Source organism: Cololabis saira, chromosome 14 (genome assembly GCF_033807715.1).
Source record: "Cololabis saira isolate AMF1-May2022 chromosome 14, fColSai1.1, whole genome shotgun sequence".
Taxonomy (NCBI): Eukaryota; Metazoa; Chordata; class Actinopteri; order Beloniformes; family Belonidae; genus Cololabis; species Cololabis saira.
The window spans coordinates 11,989,398-12,009,999 of record NC_084600.1 but is presented as its reverse complement, the minus strand read 5'-3'; the positions used below and the strand labels follow the sequence as shown (position 1 = coordinate 12,009,999).

The following is a 20,602-nucleotide window of genomic DNA, read 5'->3' as shown; positions in this document are numbered from 1 at the left end:
GTTCAGAATGTGCCTTATTCTGCCTAGAATCCCCACAGTGCGTTGTGTTTGAACTAATGCAGACGAACAGCAGTGTTCCCGCACGGCCGTGTCCCGGCTGAACAGGGCTGCTGCTGGTTCTGCTGGTCCTGCTGGTCCTGCTGGGACCGTGGCCTGCTCGGTTCGGGGATTCCCACTCTGTGTTCCGCAGTTTCCTGCAGCCCGGGCTGTGACGTGTGTGTCTGACGGCGGCCTCGGCTGGAGCAGCTGGGGGCTGTAGCACGACCAGGCTCTGCTGCTGCTGCTGCTGCTGCTGCACACGTCCTGCCTGTGTTCGCCGGTGCTGCACAAGCACCCCTAACCCCGCCTTCTCCGCCGCTCTCCGGCCCGCCCAAATCACCCCAAACCCCCGACTGGAGCGAGCCCGAGCCTGGCGGAGACCCGGCGGCCTGGGAGCCGTGCAGCCGTGCAGAGAGAGACGCCGTCCCCGCAGCATTCATCTGGTACCCGACCCCCCCCGCGGCACAGCCGGGCTTGCACCTATCTGTGTTCGTGGCTGCTTATCTTGTGCATGCATTTGGTGTTTGAATGGAGTGGTTTATTGTCTCGGAGAGGCCGTGCGGGCCGGAGACGAGGCCCGTCTCACTAGCCTGCTAGCCCGCTAAGAGGAAAGCGGGGCTCTGCGCTTGCAGTTCATCAGTTTTTTAGTCTTTATTGGTTGTAATAGTTAGCCCCCTCAACGCAGCAGTCAACGTTTTCATATCGTAGCGGAACATTTGATTTAAATGTTAACATTAGCGCTCGTCCGGACACTAAGCTAACAAAATGGCGGAGGCGGGTGTGCTGGGAGGTGTGAAGGCTGATTTATGGTTCTGCGTTAAGAGGCGGCGTAGGGTACGCGGCGACGCACACCGTACGGTATGCGTCGCCGCGTACCCTACGCCGTAGGTTCTGCGTCGGTGTAACGCGGAACCATAAATCAGCCTTGAGTTTAGCTGTCTCCTGCTCGCTGTCTCCTGTCCTCCTGTCCACTGTCCCCCCGGTAGAGGACAGATAAACGTCCAGGGTTGAACCTTTCAGAAATAGAAATAAGGGACGCCCCGATTTCAGCAGCGCAGGCGCCAAAAAAAGGGACATCCCCAAAACTTCTAAAATGCATAGAAATGTATTTATTTTATATGAAAAAACAAAATGCTTTGATTTAAAGTTTAAAGTGCTTTAATAGCTTTGAACTTGCATGACTGTACAGACAGACAACCATACTAGTAACTGAAATATCCTCCTATGCTGTGTATGTCCATCAGCCAAGATGTAGAATATTATAGCCTACAGGTGAAGAATATGGTGTAAAAGTTAGTTTATTTCAATAATTCAACTTAAAAGGTGAAACTAATATATTATATAGTCATCATTACATGCAAAGCACGATATGTTAAGCCTTTATTTGTTATAATTTTGATGATTGAATTGTTTATTGATTTCATAATATATTCAAATTTTGTTTTAGATTTTTTTTATTTGGGGTTTTCATAAACTGTGAGCCATAATCACCAAAATTATAACAAAAAAAGGCTTGAAATATCTCACTTTGCATGTAGTGGGAAATAATATATTTTTTTCACTTTAAGTTGAATTTACTGAAATGAATGAAGTTTTGCAATATATTAAAATTTTCCAACCTTCACCTGTATATTATGACATCAATAAATAAGAGCATAACACCGTGTCCTAACTGGATGCAACGCGAGGTTTATTTTCTATTGGACTGTCCAAACTGGCTGCGAGCGACGCGGCGCGCCGTTTTGAGCTGCACTTTTGTCGGACGCCCTGCTTCTATTTTCTTCCCGTCGCTCGCGTTGAGAGCGCTGTAGGAAACAGTCATTTCAATACAAGAACCTCAATAAAGTGGCAGCTGGCTGGAGGGAGATCGCCGGGGAGCTGGAAGGTTCTGATAAGATAATAATAAGATAATATATAATAATAATAATAATAATAATAATAATAAGATATTTCTTTCTGTGACTTTATTGAGGTTTTTGTAGTGAAATGAGGAGGTATCATAGAGATAACTTCTCATTTCCACTAACTGGATCAGCCGTTCCTCATCCATGACTGTTTCCTACAGCGCTTTCAACCGGCTTTCAATGCGAGCGGCAGGAAGAAAATAGAAGAACATTTAAATATCACAATATCAAGCTTGTTTTCTGTTTAGAAAGTACAAACGTAGGAAGATTACAAGTACTCACCCATCTTTTACTTGTTTCTTTACTCTTTTAGGAGTTATTTTAGGAGTTTCTTTCAGGAGCGCACGGCCGGGTAGTGCGGTGAATAAAGGCTGATTTATGGTTCTGTGTAAAATCGACGGCGTACACTACGCCGTAGGGTCTGCGTTGGTGTAACGCGGAACCATAAATCAGCCTTTTAAAAAGCGAGTTTCAGCTGTCAATCAAAACGTGGGGGCCATAAGGCTTTCAGTGTGGACAGAGAGCGTCCGATGCCACGCAGTGCGACGCAATAGTCGGGCGCTCGCGTGCAGTTAGGACAGGCTGTAAGGGGGGACCCTCCTGCTGGAGGCCAGACTGGGGGAGTCAGGGACGTCAGCAAGCACACAGCAGACATCCACACAGGCATGTGGAAGCAGCAGCGGGATTATACACCTCTGATGTGCGGACACCCCCAAACACTTCACTTGTGTTCCCAAATAAGAGAGGGCTACTACTACAGGGCCTTACTTGTGAAATCAGTGCTTATTTCACTCCAGTTCTCAGAGATAATACCTTTAAGCATCTCCACGGGTTTGTATTGTGTGGAGAAGCACATGCATGATTAGCAAAACTAGTCCAGCCTCTTGAGTAGGTTTTTGTGTCGGTGGCATCTTTAAGAGCCCTAGTTCAACTTCTGGACACTTCTTCTCCTCGCACACAGTTGTCTCCCCATATTATTTATTTTTTCTCACCTGTATGTGGGGGATGGTGCGTTACATACACCGGTTTTTGTTTACATCGTTTTATCCCTGCTTTTTGTGCCTAACAAGCTTTCCAGTAAAAAAAACAAACAACTTATATCATGTAGATTTAACCCCCCCATATGGGCTTTGAAGGTTATATGCGAGAGAGATTAATTTAATTTTGGAAAGTGAAATTGTGAGGCGTTCATGGTAATGATGCTACTGGAAAATCCCACTCTGTTCTTTACCCGGACAAGCTAGAATCTTGTAAAATGTTCTTCCCCTATGGATTTTGTTAGTTTTTTTTATCAGGCCTTTTTAAACTAGAACGTCTTTTAGTTGCTACTAGGGATGCAAATTATCGATTATTTCATTAATTGATAGTTGATAACCTTATCGATCGATCATCGATTAGTTGATAAGCGGCGTTTTTCCCCCATCTGAGATACAAACATAATTTTTTTTGCTTATATAAAATGCAAAGGACATTTTAATGTATTCCTTAATCAAATATTTATTTGATACAAAAGTAACAAAAAGACATTTTTGTACCACAAGGAATATAATATAAAGTGCACTTACAGGCTATTAGTAGTAGCAGCAGCCATAATAGTGTCATTTGTGTCAAGCAAATTTTAAGTTCTAGTTACGTTTTAAGTTAGAGTTTTGGCAGTGTTCAAAATAAAATTATGAGACCTGCTGTATTGGAGCACATTTTCTTTTAGTTAAAACTGTAGCGGGAACAGATGTTTAGAGAAACCTGTACCGGGTGAAGGCTGATTTATGGTTCTGCGTTACAACAACGCAGAGCCGCCGCCGTAGGCTACGGCGGCGGCTCTGCGTCGATTTAAGGCGGAACCATAATTCAGGCTTTAGGGGAACATATCGGAGAACAACCAGAAGAATATAGAGTGTATTAAAAATAAAAGTTAAGCACTGAGCTACATGTGTCTCCCGTCTGGGCCATTGCAGACTCATTGCCTGAGCATGATATTAGTAAAACCAAACATATCCGTCTCTTTCTTCTAACTTTATGTGCGCGGCGCACCGCGTTGTGTCGCATTAAATGTGGTCCGGGCGTAATACCAGCTGGTGAAATTAAACGAAAAAATAAATAAATAAATAGATTAATTGTAATCGTTAATTTTAATCGGGTAATTTCATAACGGCAATTAATCGAAAATCGATTAATTATTAACATCCCTAGTTGCTACTGCTGGAAGATAAATGAAAGTGAAATTGTCATGTGAATATTTGTAGAAAGAACCGAAATGTATGTTTTTGAACAATTTCCTAGTTTAAACAGGATATAACATGTTGTCTCTTTTCTTGTTATATTAAACTGTGCTTTCTGAACATGAACTGATCATCTTCCATAAAAAAATTATGCAACGATGGTCATTGCCAGCTCAAATCATTTTGATCAGTTTGCTAGTGCAAGTAATTAATATCATATGGGTTGATTATTGGCTCTTAATTGGCTAAATAAGACAGGAAGCTAATGTGCCAATGTTAGATCTCAGATACATTTGTTTATCCACAAGTAGTAAATGAAAAGCTCATTATAATATTCTGATAGTATATCTCAAAAGCAGATACTTTGTGCAGTACTAATATACAGTTTTATGGGCCATTCACTCCAAAAACTATTGCCATAACAATAATTATAAGGTAATAGTTTTAAATATTGTTCATTCCACAACTATAGCAATAATATTGACAAAATATTTTCTTGAGATTCATTTTGGATTGATTTTATGAACATTTTAACATGATTTCACAAAGATAATACACAGTAACAATTACTTTAAGGAAAAAAACAGTCTTTGGTACCAATAGACGTAGTTTGCTCTAGTGATTTCCTTTTTGATGCAGAGGTTTTGCTGGGCTTTTGCCTTGTCTATCAACATGATGGAGATTGTATCTTAGGGTGCTTCAGACCTGTGGCCCGTTTGTTTTTTTCCGATTCAGGGGCTAAATCGATACAGTTGTTTCGTTTCTCGTTTGTGGAGTTTGTGTTCACAAGGCAAACGTTTCAAAGCTGATAACAAATGCCATGTGCGAACCAACTGTTCTCTGATTGGTCAGAAATGAACGTAGGAGGAGTTTCCTCTTCCGCACCCCAGGAAAAACAACACGCCCCTTTCACAGAGAGGGCGCAAAGTGCAGCCTGCCACCAGCTTTCCCATTAATTTATGTGCTAACGGCGCAGAGCGGACTGCTCTGCGGGCGAGAGGCCGCCTGCCGCGGCGTTTGCGCTGCGCAAACCCTGCCCGAATTGAACATTGTTTAATTTCACCGGGCCGTGCTGTGACGACATCTCGGCACGTCCAATAGGAGAGAAGGGGGTGGAGGCTGCACCGACTCTTCTCCTTGCGCTGCAGTCGCACATACACATGAATGGAGTTGTGTCGGTTGCTGTGTCGATTATGTTCTCACTAACAATAAAAAAAATGAACCGCTTCACGTCTCGAATGGAATCGGGCCGAGACCACTTCTCCTAGGTGATCTCGGCTCGCTTGTTTTGTGCCGCTTCCGAGCGCAATTGCTGTGTTCACATATACCAAACGATCCGATCTTTAGGGGGAAGCGCTCCCTGTTCCGGAACAACTGCTCCAAACGGGAAAGGTGTGAAATGTAAGCTGAAATATCCAAAGCACTGAACACTGGTTGTGCACGGTTGGGGGTGTGTATGAGTGTGTCCGTGTGTAACGTGGCTGACGATTCAAAGACATGCAAGTTTCCCAGCACACGGTTGGCTGGACACGGAAGGATATGTGCGAGGATCACTTACAGAGGGAAAACCATAGACGTTACAACACAAAGACAATCATGTACTTTTAACGGTGGCAGTCTGTAATAGGTGGAATCGTAGTTTTGTATTACGGTACGAGCCAATCTCCTTGCGTGATCCGTGAGCGAGGTCCGTTTCTTAACACAGCTGGTTGTGTGTGCGAGCGGACGTTAACGCAGGCTCAAAACAAGCAGCAAGTCCTGGGGAAGCTGCTCTGCCCCGTACCTGGAAGTTATCCAGGTTTGTAGCTTCTGCGCTGGTTTCTCAGGCGGCCGCTTCAACATGTTTGTTTTGTTCATGAGGGCAGCGGGGCGGGAGGGGGCAGAGAAGCGAACAGTGTCCCCAGCTTTTAGTGACCCCTCTGTGAGCATTTTCTCTAAAGAAAAGTTCATCTAGTTCAGGAGTTTTAAAAACCAGCGCTTTAATGCTGCCGCTACTCTCCGACGCCGTGTTCATTGTTTGATACTTCCACACCACGGATGTGTGAATTAAATGACGTGAATACTGGGATTAAAGTTCACCGGGCGAAAATGTCATGATGGGAAAAAAATCAGATCTTTAGACATAAGAATCGATTTTTAGGAATCGATTTAGAATCGGAAAATCGATTTTTATTTTTTTCAACACAGGCCTACCTGTCTCTAGTTCCACATGGAGTTGATCTGGGTGCTGTATTGCACATAAATGCACTAAAAAGAGACTTGTGGAAAGTAATTATTAGGGTTTTTGTTTTTGCCTCTGGCAGACTTTGCATGGCACATTTAATTTTCTTCTGGCGACTGAACCTCCCTCCCACTACCAACACTGTACATTGGAATTGTCAGCACAACTTTTTAGGTTGTGTTTGGAAGTCAGAAAGTATTTCTCCCAACACTCTGAAGTGGGGTTTTCCTTTTTCTCCAAGCACTTGCTTCCCTGGATAGAAACCCTGCAACTCGCATGCCCTCTGCACCAATAGTGCTTCTTCCCGTGACCCACAGTAAACATCTACTTGCTGCCAAACCTCCAGCCTTTAGTTTTTCAAAGTGTGGTAGCACCTGGATAGCAAGATGCATTGATATGGTCTACCGGCCAGCGATGAGGCCCACTACCACTCACTCTTAACACTCCTGCAGAGGGTTGCTGGAACACTCGCACAGTATATGCAAAATTTACTGCCTGGGATTAATTTTGGAGCCAAAGCAAAAAATCCTTTATTATAATTGTTTATATCATAATTTTCAACACAGATATTGGTAACATTTTCCTAAAATCTTGCTCTGAGTTATTGATGTTATGAATTATGTATTACAGTAGACAACCCCTCCTTTTTAAAAAAAAAAAAATAAAATCTGTCAGAAAAGATGCATTTCAGACGATAAGTTCCAGTTTTTTCTTTTTTTTTAAAGAGCCTGCCAAATTATTTTAGCTGACACACTTTCATACTGTAAGGATTGTATTGACTCCATTTATGGTAGGCCTGTGTTGAAAAAAAATCGACTTTCCGATTCTAAATCGATTCTCATATCAATTCCTAAAAATCGATTCTTATGTCTAAAGATCGATAATTTTTTTTTTTTTTTTATTATTATTTTTTTTCCTCCCCCCCATCATTTTCGCCAGGTGAACTTTAATCCCAGTAGTCGGACACACAGTTTGTCATGACACTTTTGAAAAATGCCAGGTGCTTCATGGCAACATGTGTGCGTGGTGACGGAATAAATTAGATAAGCTAAAATGATTTGTTTACTGCATGAACTGTTGCAATTTATTTCTTTTTTGCACTTTAAATTAATATTGAAAGGCCTGTTTGAGTTATTTATTTCTAGGTTATTTCACAATAATTATTGTGAAATGATTATTTCACTAGTTATTTTACAGTCATATAATTCAGGCAACAGCTCAAAAAACATTTTAAATAACACTAACCATAATCAATATCGAATCGAATCATGATAATCGATTGTGAATATTAAGAATCGGAATTGAATCGATTCTTGACATTTGAATTGATACCCAGCCCTAATTTATGGTAATTAAAACATAACAAAATAACTGGCTAATCAATGAATTATTCAAATTGCAAGGGCATTGGTCTTCTGTTCAGCTGTAAAAACCGCTTGTTGGTTTCCACATATCTAAGCTTTTTATCCTTTGGTTTCAGCTCTCCTGTAACAAATGCAGTGCGAGGACAATGGATGAGGATGTCACCAGGCTTACAATACATTCTGAAGAGCCTAAAATAATTATACACGGATCGGGTAATTGGCCATGCTTATATTATTTATGTTCCTTCATTCTATAGTTACATGATACTTGCAAGAAAACGGTAATCACATTTCAATGCATCACTAGAAATACCCTCATACAATGTTCCTGTCGTCTGGTTAACTGGTAATCCTGTTTTTTCAGATGAGGGTGGTGCTGGCGGGCAGGAGTTTGTTGTGGAGCTTCAAGAGACTGTGTTGGTGTCGGAAGGCGAGGGTGAGGGCATGGCAGTTCACAGGTTTGCCCCAGATGAGCTAGTCATCCAGGATGCTGTGGAGGATGTTGTTTCTGAGTATGTGCACTGCGATGAAGATGAAGATGTTGCTGTAGAAACCTGTGTGATGGCTCTGGAGGGTGACGAGGAAGGTGTTGCCATGGGAGACATCCCAGAAGATGGGCTGGACCCAGAGCAGCAGGACGATGACCAGGATGGCTGTGGAGATTATCTAATGATATCATGTAAGTTTATCGTTCTTCAAGCTATTATTCTTTTTTTTCCCCACATGTCTTTTTATTTAGCATTTAGACATATAGACATATATTCTTCATATTCCAGGCTCTCTTTGTCTACATACAAAAGTAGTGTTTTACAAAATGGCTATAGAAGGACATTGTACAAGTACCGTATTTTCACGACCATTCGGTGCACCGTGTGAAAAGGCGCACCCTCTTTTTGTGTGTGTAATTTTTGGATTTAAAACACACATACGGCGCACCTACCTAAAAGGCGCAGTCTACAGACACGGAGCTGCCCACACGCGCTCCGCAAAACACACACGCGTGCCGCAAAACACACACACCCGCTGCACAACACACACACAAGCACACAAGAGTGTTTATTTAAAAATAGAGCGGGAGCAAAACTTAGTTTGATTGTATTTTATTACAGTTTTTACATTAATCAAACCTTCAAAGTCCTCATCCTCTGTTTCTACATTAAAGAGCTCCGCTAATTCAGCTGTGCCAGTCCGAATTTCCTCGCTGTCAGAGTCACTTTCTGCGGCCCCTCTGAAATGCCGGCTTTTGCAAAAGCCCAAACAACAGTCCCAGCAGACACGTTAGCCCACGCATGATGTGTGAAAAAAAACCACCGGGTCGCCGCACATAGACCTGCCTCAGCCACTCGATCATCATGCCTTCATCCAGCCAGCCTTTTTATTTGCATTTATAATGACTCCGGCTGGAAACGTCTTTAAGCAAAGTTTTTCTTTTAAAAATCACCACCGCGCGGGTCCCGTCTCTCCCCGGCACGGGTCCCGTCTATCCACCGTAGGCATGGGGCGATATACGATATTATCGTATATCGCGATAAAAAACGGCCGCGATAACGTTATCGTGGGGTACTGTAATTATCGCCAAAAAAAAAAAAAAAAAAAATGTTATTTTTTTTTTTGGAAGAAAGTGTCAATTCACTCGCCCGGTTGCATATCCGGCCCAGACCGGATACGGATCCAGCTGTAGAGGCGGAGCGCCGGGCGGAAGTGAAGAATCCCCCGACGTGTGTTATTTTTGATGAGCAGGCAGAGCAGCCAGCCACTGGCAACCAGCCACTGTTAAAGTTTCAGAGTAATACAATCAGTGTGCATTTGGCTCTACTTTGTCACTTTATTTCTATTTGTCACTTATTTCTTTTGACTCTCAGGGAAGTATTTTCTTACAAAAAAAGAAAGTTCAAATAAGTACCGGTACCGGTACTATAGTTTACACTTTGTAATGCATAACATTTACAGTACACTATTTGTTCTCTACCTCAAGTGTCACTGTGTTGAGAATGATTTGAGAATAAATGTTCTGAATGAACCAGTAGATCCACGGTTAGTGTTTTTCCTTGCATTTTAAGAATTTTATAAGCGACGCAATATGAAATTTTCATATCGTCCCATGCCTAATCCACCGTGCTGGTCCCGTCTATTCACCGTGCTGGTCCCGTCTCACCACTGCGCGGGTCCCCGTTAACTCCACCGTGTGATTCACCGGGATGTGGAACGTGAGCGGCACCTCGTCCATGTTGGTGCTGGTCCTGGGCTGGATGTGTTTGTCGGTGATGTATCGGCTGCAGAATGAGTGGAAGCTCTCCATCTTTTCCATATAATCTGCCGGGTGCTGCTGCTGCGCTGGCACCGTAAAGCGAAAGCACCAAGACGGACCTCCATGAAAATGTTCAATTTTAATTTCTTCCGCCAGCGCTACTGCTTTCAGTCTGGGGATGGTCTCATTCACGTCCGCAACTCACGGGTGCTTCACCCGCCCCCTTCTCCCTTTACCGTTCTCATGGTGGCTCCGCCTCACATTACCGTAATACAGGTAATAGATACGGCGCACCGTTTCATTGGGCGCGCAGCACATTTTTAAAAAGAAAAAATAATTTTATGTGCGCCTTATAGTCGCGAAAATACGGTATACAGGACTGTCTCAGAAAATTAGAATATTGTGATAAAGTTCTTTATTTTCTGTAATCTTTCCCTTTTTTATGAATTACTATGATCATAGCTTCGGTTAAAGCTGGCGGCAAAACACCATTTGTCTGGGCGTGTTCAAATACTCGGATAATTTTTCACCACATGTTTTATCTAGTTCTCCAGGAAGACCATTGGGACCTGGTGTTTTATTATTTTTCAATGAGGCAGTAGCCCTCTGTACCTCTGCAATTGTAAGCTCAGCATTCAGTGATTCACAATCTTCCACACCTAATTTGGGAAGGTCACGTTTATCTAAAAAAAGTGCATTTTCTCTGTCAAGTATCTTGATATGTTCTTCTAAATCCTTTAACTTGGTCACATTTTCTTTTTTCTTTGGTGCTTCAAATGAGATGCTACCTCTTATATAGGCTTTGAACACTTCCCAAAGGGTGGAAGGTGAGGTCCCAGGAGTGTCATTCTTCTCAAAGTACAGGGAGATTTGATCATTCATAACCACTGGTCAGCATTTGAAAACCCTATTTGGCAATAACAAAGAGCATTGACCGTTAAATGCACGTGTGCAATTATTAGACATTGGTTTTGACAAAAAAGGAGAAACGCGGCCCTTTTTTGCAGCTTGGTCCGCTGCAAAATTAACTTGATGATTAATTAACCAACAAGAGAGGTTCACATGACATTGGAAAAGATGATGTGACGCAATGATGGGGGATCTGTAAATGTCTTGTTTTTCTTTATAACCAATTTCACCCCCCCACTCATCTACCAGGCCTTTTTTCAGGCTTTTAACAACTGCCGTTTAAGATTTATGCAGACAACTGTTTCTCTTGTCAATATCACATGATACACACAGTCTCCTTATTTGGTGAATAATTTTTTCCTGTCTTATCCCTCAAGTCTTATTGTTGAAACATCAAAGATGCATGGGGGCTCTTACAAAGTTCATCTACATTGAACTACTCGTTTCACTGTGCAGTGAGATTCTTTTGGTTTTTGCATTCCTATTCGTTTTGTCCCTCACGTGTCCCCTCAACCTGTTCTGTGATTTTAATGGGAAGTAGTTTACTGCAGTTGCTCAATATCAAATAGTTTCAGTATACGTTTGCAAAATGTGGCTTGTCAGCAGGCCTCATAAATCACAGTTCTGAAATAAATGTTGGTTACTACCCATCAAACACTTCTGATCTTGGTCATTTATTAGCCAAAATTTGTCTGTGTGGGACAAAATTGAGGTTGATGTGATGAAAATGTTGACGTGGCGAGTCTGGCTTGAAATACCTGCATTGCTGTTTTTGGTGGTAGGATTTTTAGATATGGCCTGAAAATCCTGAATGGATTAAAAAAAAACATGTTAAACTGATAAGTCTGATTGATTTTAAATATGATGTCTTTGCCTGGAATATACTGTATGGTTGCTGCAGATCCTTTTCTGCTGCTACGGTATTTCAAACCTTTTTTACACAAAAATATGTTCTAAATTCCCAATCTTATTGTGCTTATTTTGTACTGTAAACCTGTTTTACACTAAAGTGACACAATAAACATGACAAACCCACTACACTTATTTTAAAGTATAAACGATTGTCTTATGAGAAAACTTGCAACAATACTTTGTCCAGCTGAGCAGAAATGAATGTATAAATCAGCACATGTTTAGGTACTTGCAGGTTTGTTTGTAGTTATTGGTCCCTGAGGAGGTTTAAAAAAATTATACTATATGATAAATTGTTTTACGATGTACCGTAGTACTGACAGGGTATAATTTTTAACATTCAGATAACCTTTTTGGGGAAAAAAAGAGTAAACAATATCATAAAGGTATTTGTAAGGTCTGACAGAATTTCCTGACGTTTTGGTTGAAATGTTTGTGTCTTGCTAGTGGATGAAGCCGGTAAAATGGTGTCTGAGGATGGAACGGAGGTAACGGTGGAAGGAGCTGTCGAGGACCAGGAAGTTGAGAAAGATGAGGATGGACAGGAGGTGATAAAGGTGTACATTTTCAAGGCTGATTCTGGAGAGGACGACATGGGTAAGAATTGTTTCGTTAAAAAAAAAAAAAAAAAAAGCAAGCTAACAATTGTGCTTTTAATAATTCCCAACCTTTAAAACTATGTTCAATTTATACACATACAGTCACCACTGTATTAGACATGAGGCGTACCTAATCAATGGCCACTGAGTGTAATATATCTGTGAAGTGAGGTTACGGTTTCCTCATCCTCCCAACACATCAAGAGTATGTCCTCTTTCAAAAAATTCACAACACAAAATTCTCAACACCCGCCTTGATTGTATGTACAGGACTGTCTCAGAAAATTTGAATATTGTGATTTTCTGTAATGCAATTACAAAAACAACAATGTCATACATTCTGGATTCATTACAAATCAACTGAAATATTGCAACTCTTTTATTATTTTAATATTGCTGATCATGGCTTACAGCTTAAGAAAACTCAAATATCCTATCTAAAAAAAATTTGAATATTCTGGGAATCTTAATCTTAAACTCTTAGCCGGCAACAAAAAAAGTATATTTCCAGATTGGCTGAATGGTCGGTAACTCCAGACAGCTGCTCTGAGCTGAGAGCTCAGTCGTCTTAAAGGGGAATGAAACTAGCCTATCAGCACACAGTCAAAACAGACAAGAAGACGTTTATTAATTTATTTTTTATATCAAAACATCAAATTTACCGACATGGGAAAATTGACGTGGGTCATCCCAGTCTGTAACGGTAAATGTTGGGTTTATCGCCCGGGCCTATTTGGTATACAAGGTTTCAAGTATTTTGTGCCTGCAGGAGAGTCGGTTGATATCAGTGACGGAGACACTGAGAGTATGGCGTTAACCGAGTCTTCAGGCCAAACACTCCGAGAGAAGATGGTTTACAAGTCTGTTGGAGATTCTCATCGCAATCAAGGAAACCACAGTAAGCATTCTGTATCCAGATTGGTTAAACAGAGAGATTTCATGAAAGTGAGCATTACTATTTATTTATTTATTTATTGATTTATTTATTTAAAGGTTTAGTTATCAGGGACAATGCACATAAATAATACATTTAAACAAATGTAAAATATGCCAGAATTAGCCAAAAAGGCTATTTTGTATCTGCTGTCCCTGGACTGGTGTAAAATAGTCAACCTAAAAGAAAAAGTATTAAGACATAATCAATAAAACATTTCCAAATAAGAAGGCTACTTCAGAATAAAGATTAAAAGGTAAGAGACTACGCTAAAATACATACACACACAGGTTAACATAAGCTCAACAACAGACAATTGCTACAAACGAAAACGGAGACAACATGAAGCAGCAACAGTAACATCAGCATTAATAACACAAGACACAATGACACACTAACAGGCCAAAAACAAACAAGACAAAAGCACTAAACACAGAATAAAAAGCCATGCACAAAAAGCAACAGTGTAACTAGACAAACTAATAGGCAACATGACAGGTGGATCAGACAAACACCGACAGGCAGGGCAGCAAGCCAGGAAAATTAAGCACTAAAATTTTATGTTGACAGCCTTGGCCACTAATGAACCACTTTTTTAGATACAATTTAAAAGAAGCATAATTTGATTGGTTTCTAATCTCAGTTGGTATGAAGTTCCACTCACGAGCAGCCCTGATTGAAAATGCAGACTGGCTAAAAGCACTTTTCCTAAACTGGACCACACTAGTTTTTTTTTATTTTTGCATGTTGATCTCATCGACTGATGGGTGCAAAGTGACTGGTGAGGTTTAGATGGAGGTGATGCAGTAACTCACTACTGCTTTTGTGGTAGTGTATCTTCAAGTAAAAACTTCTTTCTGTGGCCTTCCTAGCTGCCTACGGTTAGCTGCCTCGTCTCTTACATTGCTCCATTTATGGCGCTTTTCCACCACCTACTCAGCCCGACTCCACTGGCCTCCACTCGGTTTGGCGCTTTTCCACTAGGGGTCTAACGTGCCGAGTAGATACTTTTTTCTGTAACTACTCTGCCGAGGTTCTAAAGCCTGGGATATACTTGCAGTTCAGACCGCGTACGCATCATGGCCGCCACGCGTATCCTGCGTTCATTTGACGCGTCGATGTGCACGTTCCCAAAAAGACACTGAACGCGTAGCGACCTGCAGTTCTGGCTCTGCCCGCGAGTGGCGCTGGTCCCGGTCTGATACCAGCTGGTCCCGGTCCGATACCAGCTGGTCACAAGTGACGAGGTCGCTGGTGCTGTTTCCTTTACCGAGATCACAACCAAAGAAATGTTATAATCTCCTACATCATCCAATGTTGTCACGTAAACTTGTTTGTTGTTCTAATCTGCTACTGCTACTACCACTGCTACTAAATAATCACTTTTTCAACTGTTGCTCTGTTTACTGCCCCCAATCGGTCACCGCCGGTACAACGCGTTCTCCTTGCGTACTACGAGATTGAAGTTGCAGTTGGTGGTGCACGCGAACGGACGCGAACGCAAGCACCAACAGCAAGTATATCTGGGGCTTAAGCGGCTGAGTCGGGCTTAATCTGACATCATCACGCTACAGGCCACCGATTGGTCGTGGGGTTGGAGTCAGATGTCTGAGTCAGGATGTGACATCATTTCAAGAGCAACTCGCGGCTTCTTGTTCATTTTTTTTTCGAAGAACGATGGCAGCACAGAAATCTGTTCCATGGTCAAATTCTGAGGTGGAGACCTTCTTAAACCTGGTGGCTGAGGAAAATATCCAGAGCTAGATGGGGCCACGAGAATGAAAAAATATACCATGAGCTTTCTCAGTCCATGTCTGCTCAGGGCTACAAATGTCACAACAGCTCCAACCCTCCTACTGCTGATCTGGGTGTTGAAAAGAAACGAGGGCGAGTCGAGTCGGGCTGAGTAGGTACCAGTGGAAAAGCGCCATTATTTATATTAAAAAAAAAAGAAGCCACCTCAAAAAACCAAACTGAAAGCCTGTGCAAACCCCACATCACTGTCTTGGTTAAAATTTTCCACATGTAGGTTTAGTTTGTTTTGGTTTTAAAGACATCCCCTCCTCCCACAGGTGCAGAGGACAGTGAGAGCTGTGAGAACCGGAACGGTGCAGCATCTGCTCTGCTGCACATCGATGAGTCTGACGGGGTCGATGAGATCAACAGACAACGCAACAAGACCAAGAGACGGTCGGAGCCTCGGCAGGTCCAGACAGGTACATCAACACAGATAACAGAAACATCATGAGCAGCTGTGCTGCCTGTGTTTATGTGCACTTCTTCCATTATTTGCCCTGTTTGAAGTATTACACTACAACTGGAACAAAATAAGCAGAAGCTCAAGCAGATTGGTACGCTTGCACTTTTGACTAAATTTGAACTTCTAACTTTCTTAAGCTGCTATGACATTTCTTCAAGCATCAATTTGACATTGAAATGAATATAAGAGAGGCGCTCTTACTTGGACTAGTTTTATAAATAGAAGTGTCAAGGCATTCTTAGTTTATAATCACACAGCCAAGCAAGTCTGAGCTCAGTGGACTTTTAATTTAACACAGCGTAAAATGATGCATGGCATTCTACGTGAAGGTGTAACCATTTGCTGCCCTCCTTATTTAATTGACTTTTATGATTCTTCAATTAAAACATGTAAAGAGGCATCTTCTGTTCACTTCTAGTATGATTGGTGGATGGAAACTCCGTCCTCTGACTGGAAATTAAAAAAAATAAAGGTGCCAACTTAGAGAAAGAAAAAAAAAGTAGAGAAATCTATCTCCTTTTAAAACTGCCCACTAAAAGTTCTCAGACCCGGGGGGAAAAAAAATGAATAAGGAGGTAAAGCATTTGACTTTTGGGTAGCAGGTGTGGCACTTCAGAGAAAAGTATTATTAAAATGTGCATAATGCTTGACCATTAATGGAACAGGATTTTAAATTTAAATATCCCCTATAATCTATTCTGACATAGTTTTGTTATCACAATCACACTTAAAACTAGCGCAAAATGGATTGAGAAACCTCAACAGTTTAAAACTTAGGAAAGGATGCTGTAAGAACCCTGACTCCAGTAAAAGGTTCTGCATAGTGATTGTGACTTTTGCATTTGTTTCTCCATGTTGTATTCTCTGATAAATGGTGTTAACCTGTGCTTTTTGGGTTGGAAATAAATACACCAGTATTGTTTATACCATTTTAATTTAAACTATTAGTATTTTAGAACAGTGGTCCCCAACCCCCGGGCTGTGGCCCGGTACCGGGCCGTGGGTCATCTGGTACCGGGCCGCACAGAAAGAAAAAATTATTTCTGTAGCCCCGACTGATGATGGATGACTCTCAAACTGATGGTTCACAATGTTTTTATTCCTTGGATGTACAGTAAATTACACTGCAAACACACAAGAGCTATAAAGGAATAAAATAAAATAGAGTTAGTCTTTCTACATTCATATAAGTTTCATTTAACTTAAATACAGACCGACACAGCTGCTCGGTCGGTAATAACAGCTATCGTTAACCACAATACATGAGTAACCATGGCAACCAAACTCAAGCTGGACATAAATACGGCATAGAATTTGCAAAGAAAACAAATCCTCATCAGCAGGTGCTTTTTGTGTCAGTTGGGCTCCACCTTAGCATTCCCGACACTAGTTTAGTCTTTCAGACACACTTTCTACTGCCATTAAACTTTTAACTTTAAATTCCGAAGCGCCGGATGTTGACGAGGTCTCGGTGAGAGAATATCGGTCTCTTTAATATATAACAAATACAATAAAAGCCTGGCTTTAAATAACGTTAATGCGAAAACAGACATAAAAACACATTAATAGAAATACTCATATTAAAGGTAATTTACAATTTCCATTATTTTATTTTTTTGAAAATGATGTTTTATTATTATTATTATTATGACTATAGAGAAAATACCACGGTTTTTAATGCCGATCCTGTCATTTTATTTTGTTTTTTTCAGCTACACCTTTAGAAAATATTTGTGAAAATATTGTCAGAAATTAAACCGGTCCGCGGTACAGAAAAGGTTGGGGACCACTGTTTTAGAACATTATCATCAAAATGGGAACCAAGTTAACAAAAGTGAATCTCTTTTCAGACAAGGTTGTCTAGTAAATTTGGTGTGTCTCTTGTCGTCCTTCCCTTCAGCCATCATCATCGGTCCGTACGGCCAGCCGCTCACCGTTTACCCCTGCATGCTCTGTGGTAAAAAGTTCAAGTCCCGAGGCTTTCTGAAACGCCACACTAAGAATCATCACCAGGATATTCTGACCAGAAAGAAGTACCAATGCACAGACTGTGACTTCACTACCAACAAGAAAGCCAGTCTCCACAACCACATGGAGGTGCACGCTCTGAGCAGCAAGGCCCCCTTTGAGTGTGAGATGTGCGGTAAGGAGTTCCACCAGCAGGGGGCACTGTTCTCACACAGACTGCAGCACCATCACCGGGAACCCAAAACCCAGCCGCCCCTTCCGCCCACCAAGATGCACAAATGCAAGTTCTGTGACTATGAAACTGCCGAGCAGGGACTGTTAAATCGACATTTGTTGGCCGTTCACAGCAAGAGTTTTCCGCACATCTGTGTGGAATGTGGGAAAGGTTTTCGACATCCTTCTGAGTTAAAGAAACACATGCGCACACACACCGGCGAGAAGCCGTACTCCTGCCTGTACTGCGACTACAAGTCTGCTGATTCCTCTAATCTCAAAACACACATCAAGACTAAGCATAGCAAAGAGATGCCGTACAAATGCGAGCGCTGCTTCCAGACCTTTGCAGAGGAGGAGGAGTTGATGCAGCACGGACTAACGCACGAGGAGAATAAGACGCACCACTGTGCCCACTGTGATCACAAAAGTTCCAACTCCAGTGACCTGAAACGCCATATCATATCTGTTCACACCAAGGACTACCCTCACAAGTGCGCCGTGTGTGGGAAAGGCTTCCACCGGCCGTCCGAACTAAAGAAGCACTCACTATCTCACCGCACCAAGAAACTCCACCAGTGCCGGCACTGCAACTTCAAAATTGCAGACCCTTTTGTTCTCAGTCGCCACATCTTGTCTGTCCACACGAAAGAGCAACAGGCCTCGGCTGAGAAAGCCGAGGCCAAGAGGACAGAGACACACACTGCTGTTGCCACACCTAAGAAGTCTGCACCTAGCGGCTCCAGCAGCGCTGCCCCCCCTGCCCGGGTCAGCGCCGCCAGCCTGGCCAGCAGTGTGACTGTAGTTATTGGCAAAGGACAGAAAGAGAGGAGAATCTACCAGTGCCAGTACTGTGACTATAGCACTGGGGATGCCTCGGGTTTCAAGCGGCACGTCATTTCCATTCACACAAAAGACTATCCACACCGCTGCGAGATCTGTTCGAAGGGCTTCCGGCGACCCTCGGAGAAAAACCAGCATATCATGCGTCACCACAAGGACGTGGTGCAGACAGAGTGACTCTGAGTCCAATATGTGCCACGACAAAGAACAGCAGTGAAGCATCCATCACACCCCCATCACTCAGCACATCATCTTTACTCTGGAACTGTGTGCTACGTGCTCCTCTTCAGTCCGCTGTTGTTTTACTCTTTTTGATCCTCAGCCTAATGTTTGTTCATAGATGTATACACATGTACATACCGTTACCTCTCTGACAGAGTTAGCAGACAAGCCTTCCCCCTCGTAGACTTGCACTTTTGACTGCATGTCCTTTGTTGGAGACAGTGTGCATGGCAGATTGTGCTGATGTCTTTTTTGTAGATTCACATTTTTGATCTCTTGAAGGTAGCAATCAGTTCTCAATCACAATGGTCCTAATTATTTGAACTGAAGTGTAATTTTCCAAAATGTTTGCATCATTTTGTTAAAATGTTCTTAACACAGAGGTATGCATTAGCAAGCTTGTCCCAGTAGCACTCGAGAAAGTGTGTGTGTGTGTCTGTCTGTGTGTGGAGTGAGAGTGAGTGAATGAATTTGTTTTGCTTGCTGATGCTCTGACCCCGAACAACTTGCTACTTCATGCTTTTTTTTATTGTGTTAAAACAACACGATTCTGGCTGTGTGCAGATGAAAGATTTATCAGATGCAGCCATCTACCACCATAGCTCGATGTCCAACATTGTCTTTACCCAAACCAGTGGAGACACAGCCTTGAATAAACATGTTTTTAATCTGTTATTGCTAACTGAGAAATCCCATGAATTTGGATCAGTTGGGTTTTTATGTAATAAGGAAAAACCTCCCTTCTTTTCATGTGTACGTTTTCAGCCTTTTACTGTTAAAACATGGCAAAAAAGCTCAAACCACAACTATCAGTATGTTACCAATATTAGGCTGGGGTTTTAAATGAAAAGTGCCACAATAGAAATGGTTGTAAGTGGGACTTGTATGTGGTGCTGCACGTATGAACCTATGGACTGAATGTTTCCCCATCACAGATGAACTCTTGCCAGTAGAAAGGGACTCGGTAGATGCAACTACGGTGACGGGTGCTGGTCCTCTACATGTATTATAGCTTTTTTTTTTTTTTCATATTTTGTTAACACCTGTGATCATTTGTTTTTATATTTATTTCATTTTACAACTCGTTGTATAGTTAAGTGTAACTAGACCTCTATGGGACGTAAATTATTGTTTTGTATAAAAAAACTGTACAAAGCGTGTAGATGTAAACAGTTGATGAAAATGCAATCTGAACTGTGTTGTTATGGATGTATGTCAGCGTATTTGTTAAAAAAAGATAATAAAGCAAAGTATTTTAACTGTTTAGTTTTATTAATATTATTTGCTAGCAATGTTAGCAAATATGGTACACGATTGAATCAAAGAAGACAAATACTAAATGGAGAATAGAAATTTGGGAATACAGAGGAATAGTGTGGAAGATGTTCATAGGGTCTTGGGTCTTGATAAATGTTGAAGTTTCACTACAAATGATGGTCCTGGGTCTGCGACGCTGACATCATTAGGCAGGTGGACACTCGGCTGTAGGAAGTAAAACCATGTAAACTGATTAGTCTTTATATCACTCAAATTCTACAGGACTGTCTCAGAAAATTAGAATATTGTGATAAAGTTCTTTATTTTCTGTAATGCAATTTAAAAAAAAAACAAAAATGTCATACATTCTGGATTCATTACAAATCTACTGAAATATTGCAAGCCTTTTATTATTTTAATATTGCTGATTATGGTTTACAGTTTAAGATTAAGAATCCCAAAATATTCTAATTTTTTGAGATAGGATATT

General features: G+C 41.6%; 2 protein-coding genes across 2 annotated transcripts in view; one reads left to right on the top strand and one right to left on the bottom strand.

The window, feature by feature from the left end:
- Positions 1–218: 218 nt before the first annotated feature.
- Positions 219–20,127, top strand: LOC133459588 (zinc finger Y-chromosomal protein). Its single transcript, XM_061739690.1, has 7 exons — positions 219–482; positions 7,864–7,960; positions 8,112–8,426; positions 12,264–12,413; positions 13,185–13,313; positions 15,422–15,565; positions 17,510–20,127. Exons 2-7 carry the CDS (start codon positions 7,894–7,896, stop codon positions 18,808–18,810), a joined length of 2,106 nt encoding a protein of 701 aa, XP_061595674.1. The 5' UTR covers positions 219–482; positions 7,864–7,893; the 3' UTR covers positions 18,811–20,127.
- zdhhc23a (zinc finger DHHC-type palmitoyltransferase 23a) overlaps positions 20,109–20,602 on the bottom strand; it is a 22,853-nt gene continuing 22,359 nt past the window's right edge. The window contains exon 9 of the mRNA XM_061739692.1: positions 20,109–20,337. Within this exon, the coding sequence (XP_061595676.1) occupies positions 20,318–20,337 (20 nt within the window). The 3' untranslated portion in view covers positions 20,109–20,317. The remainder of the gene's footprint in view (positions 20,338–20,602) is intronic.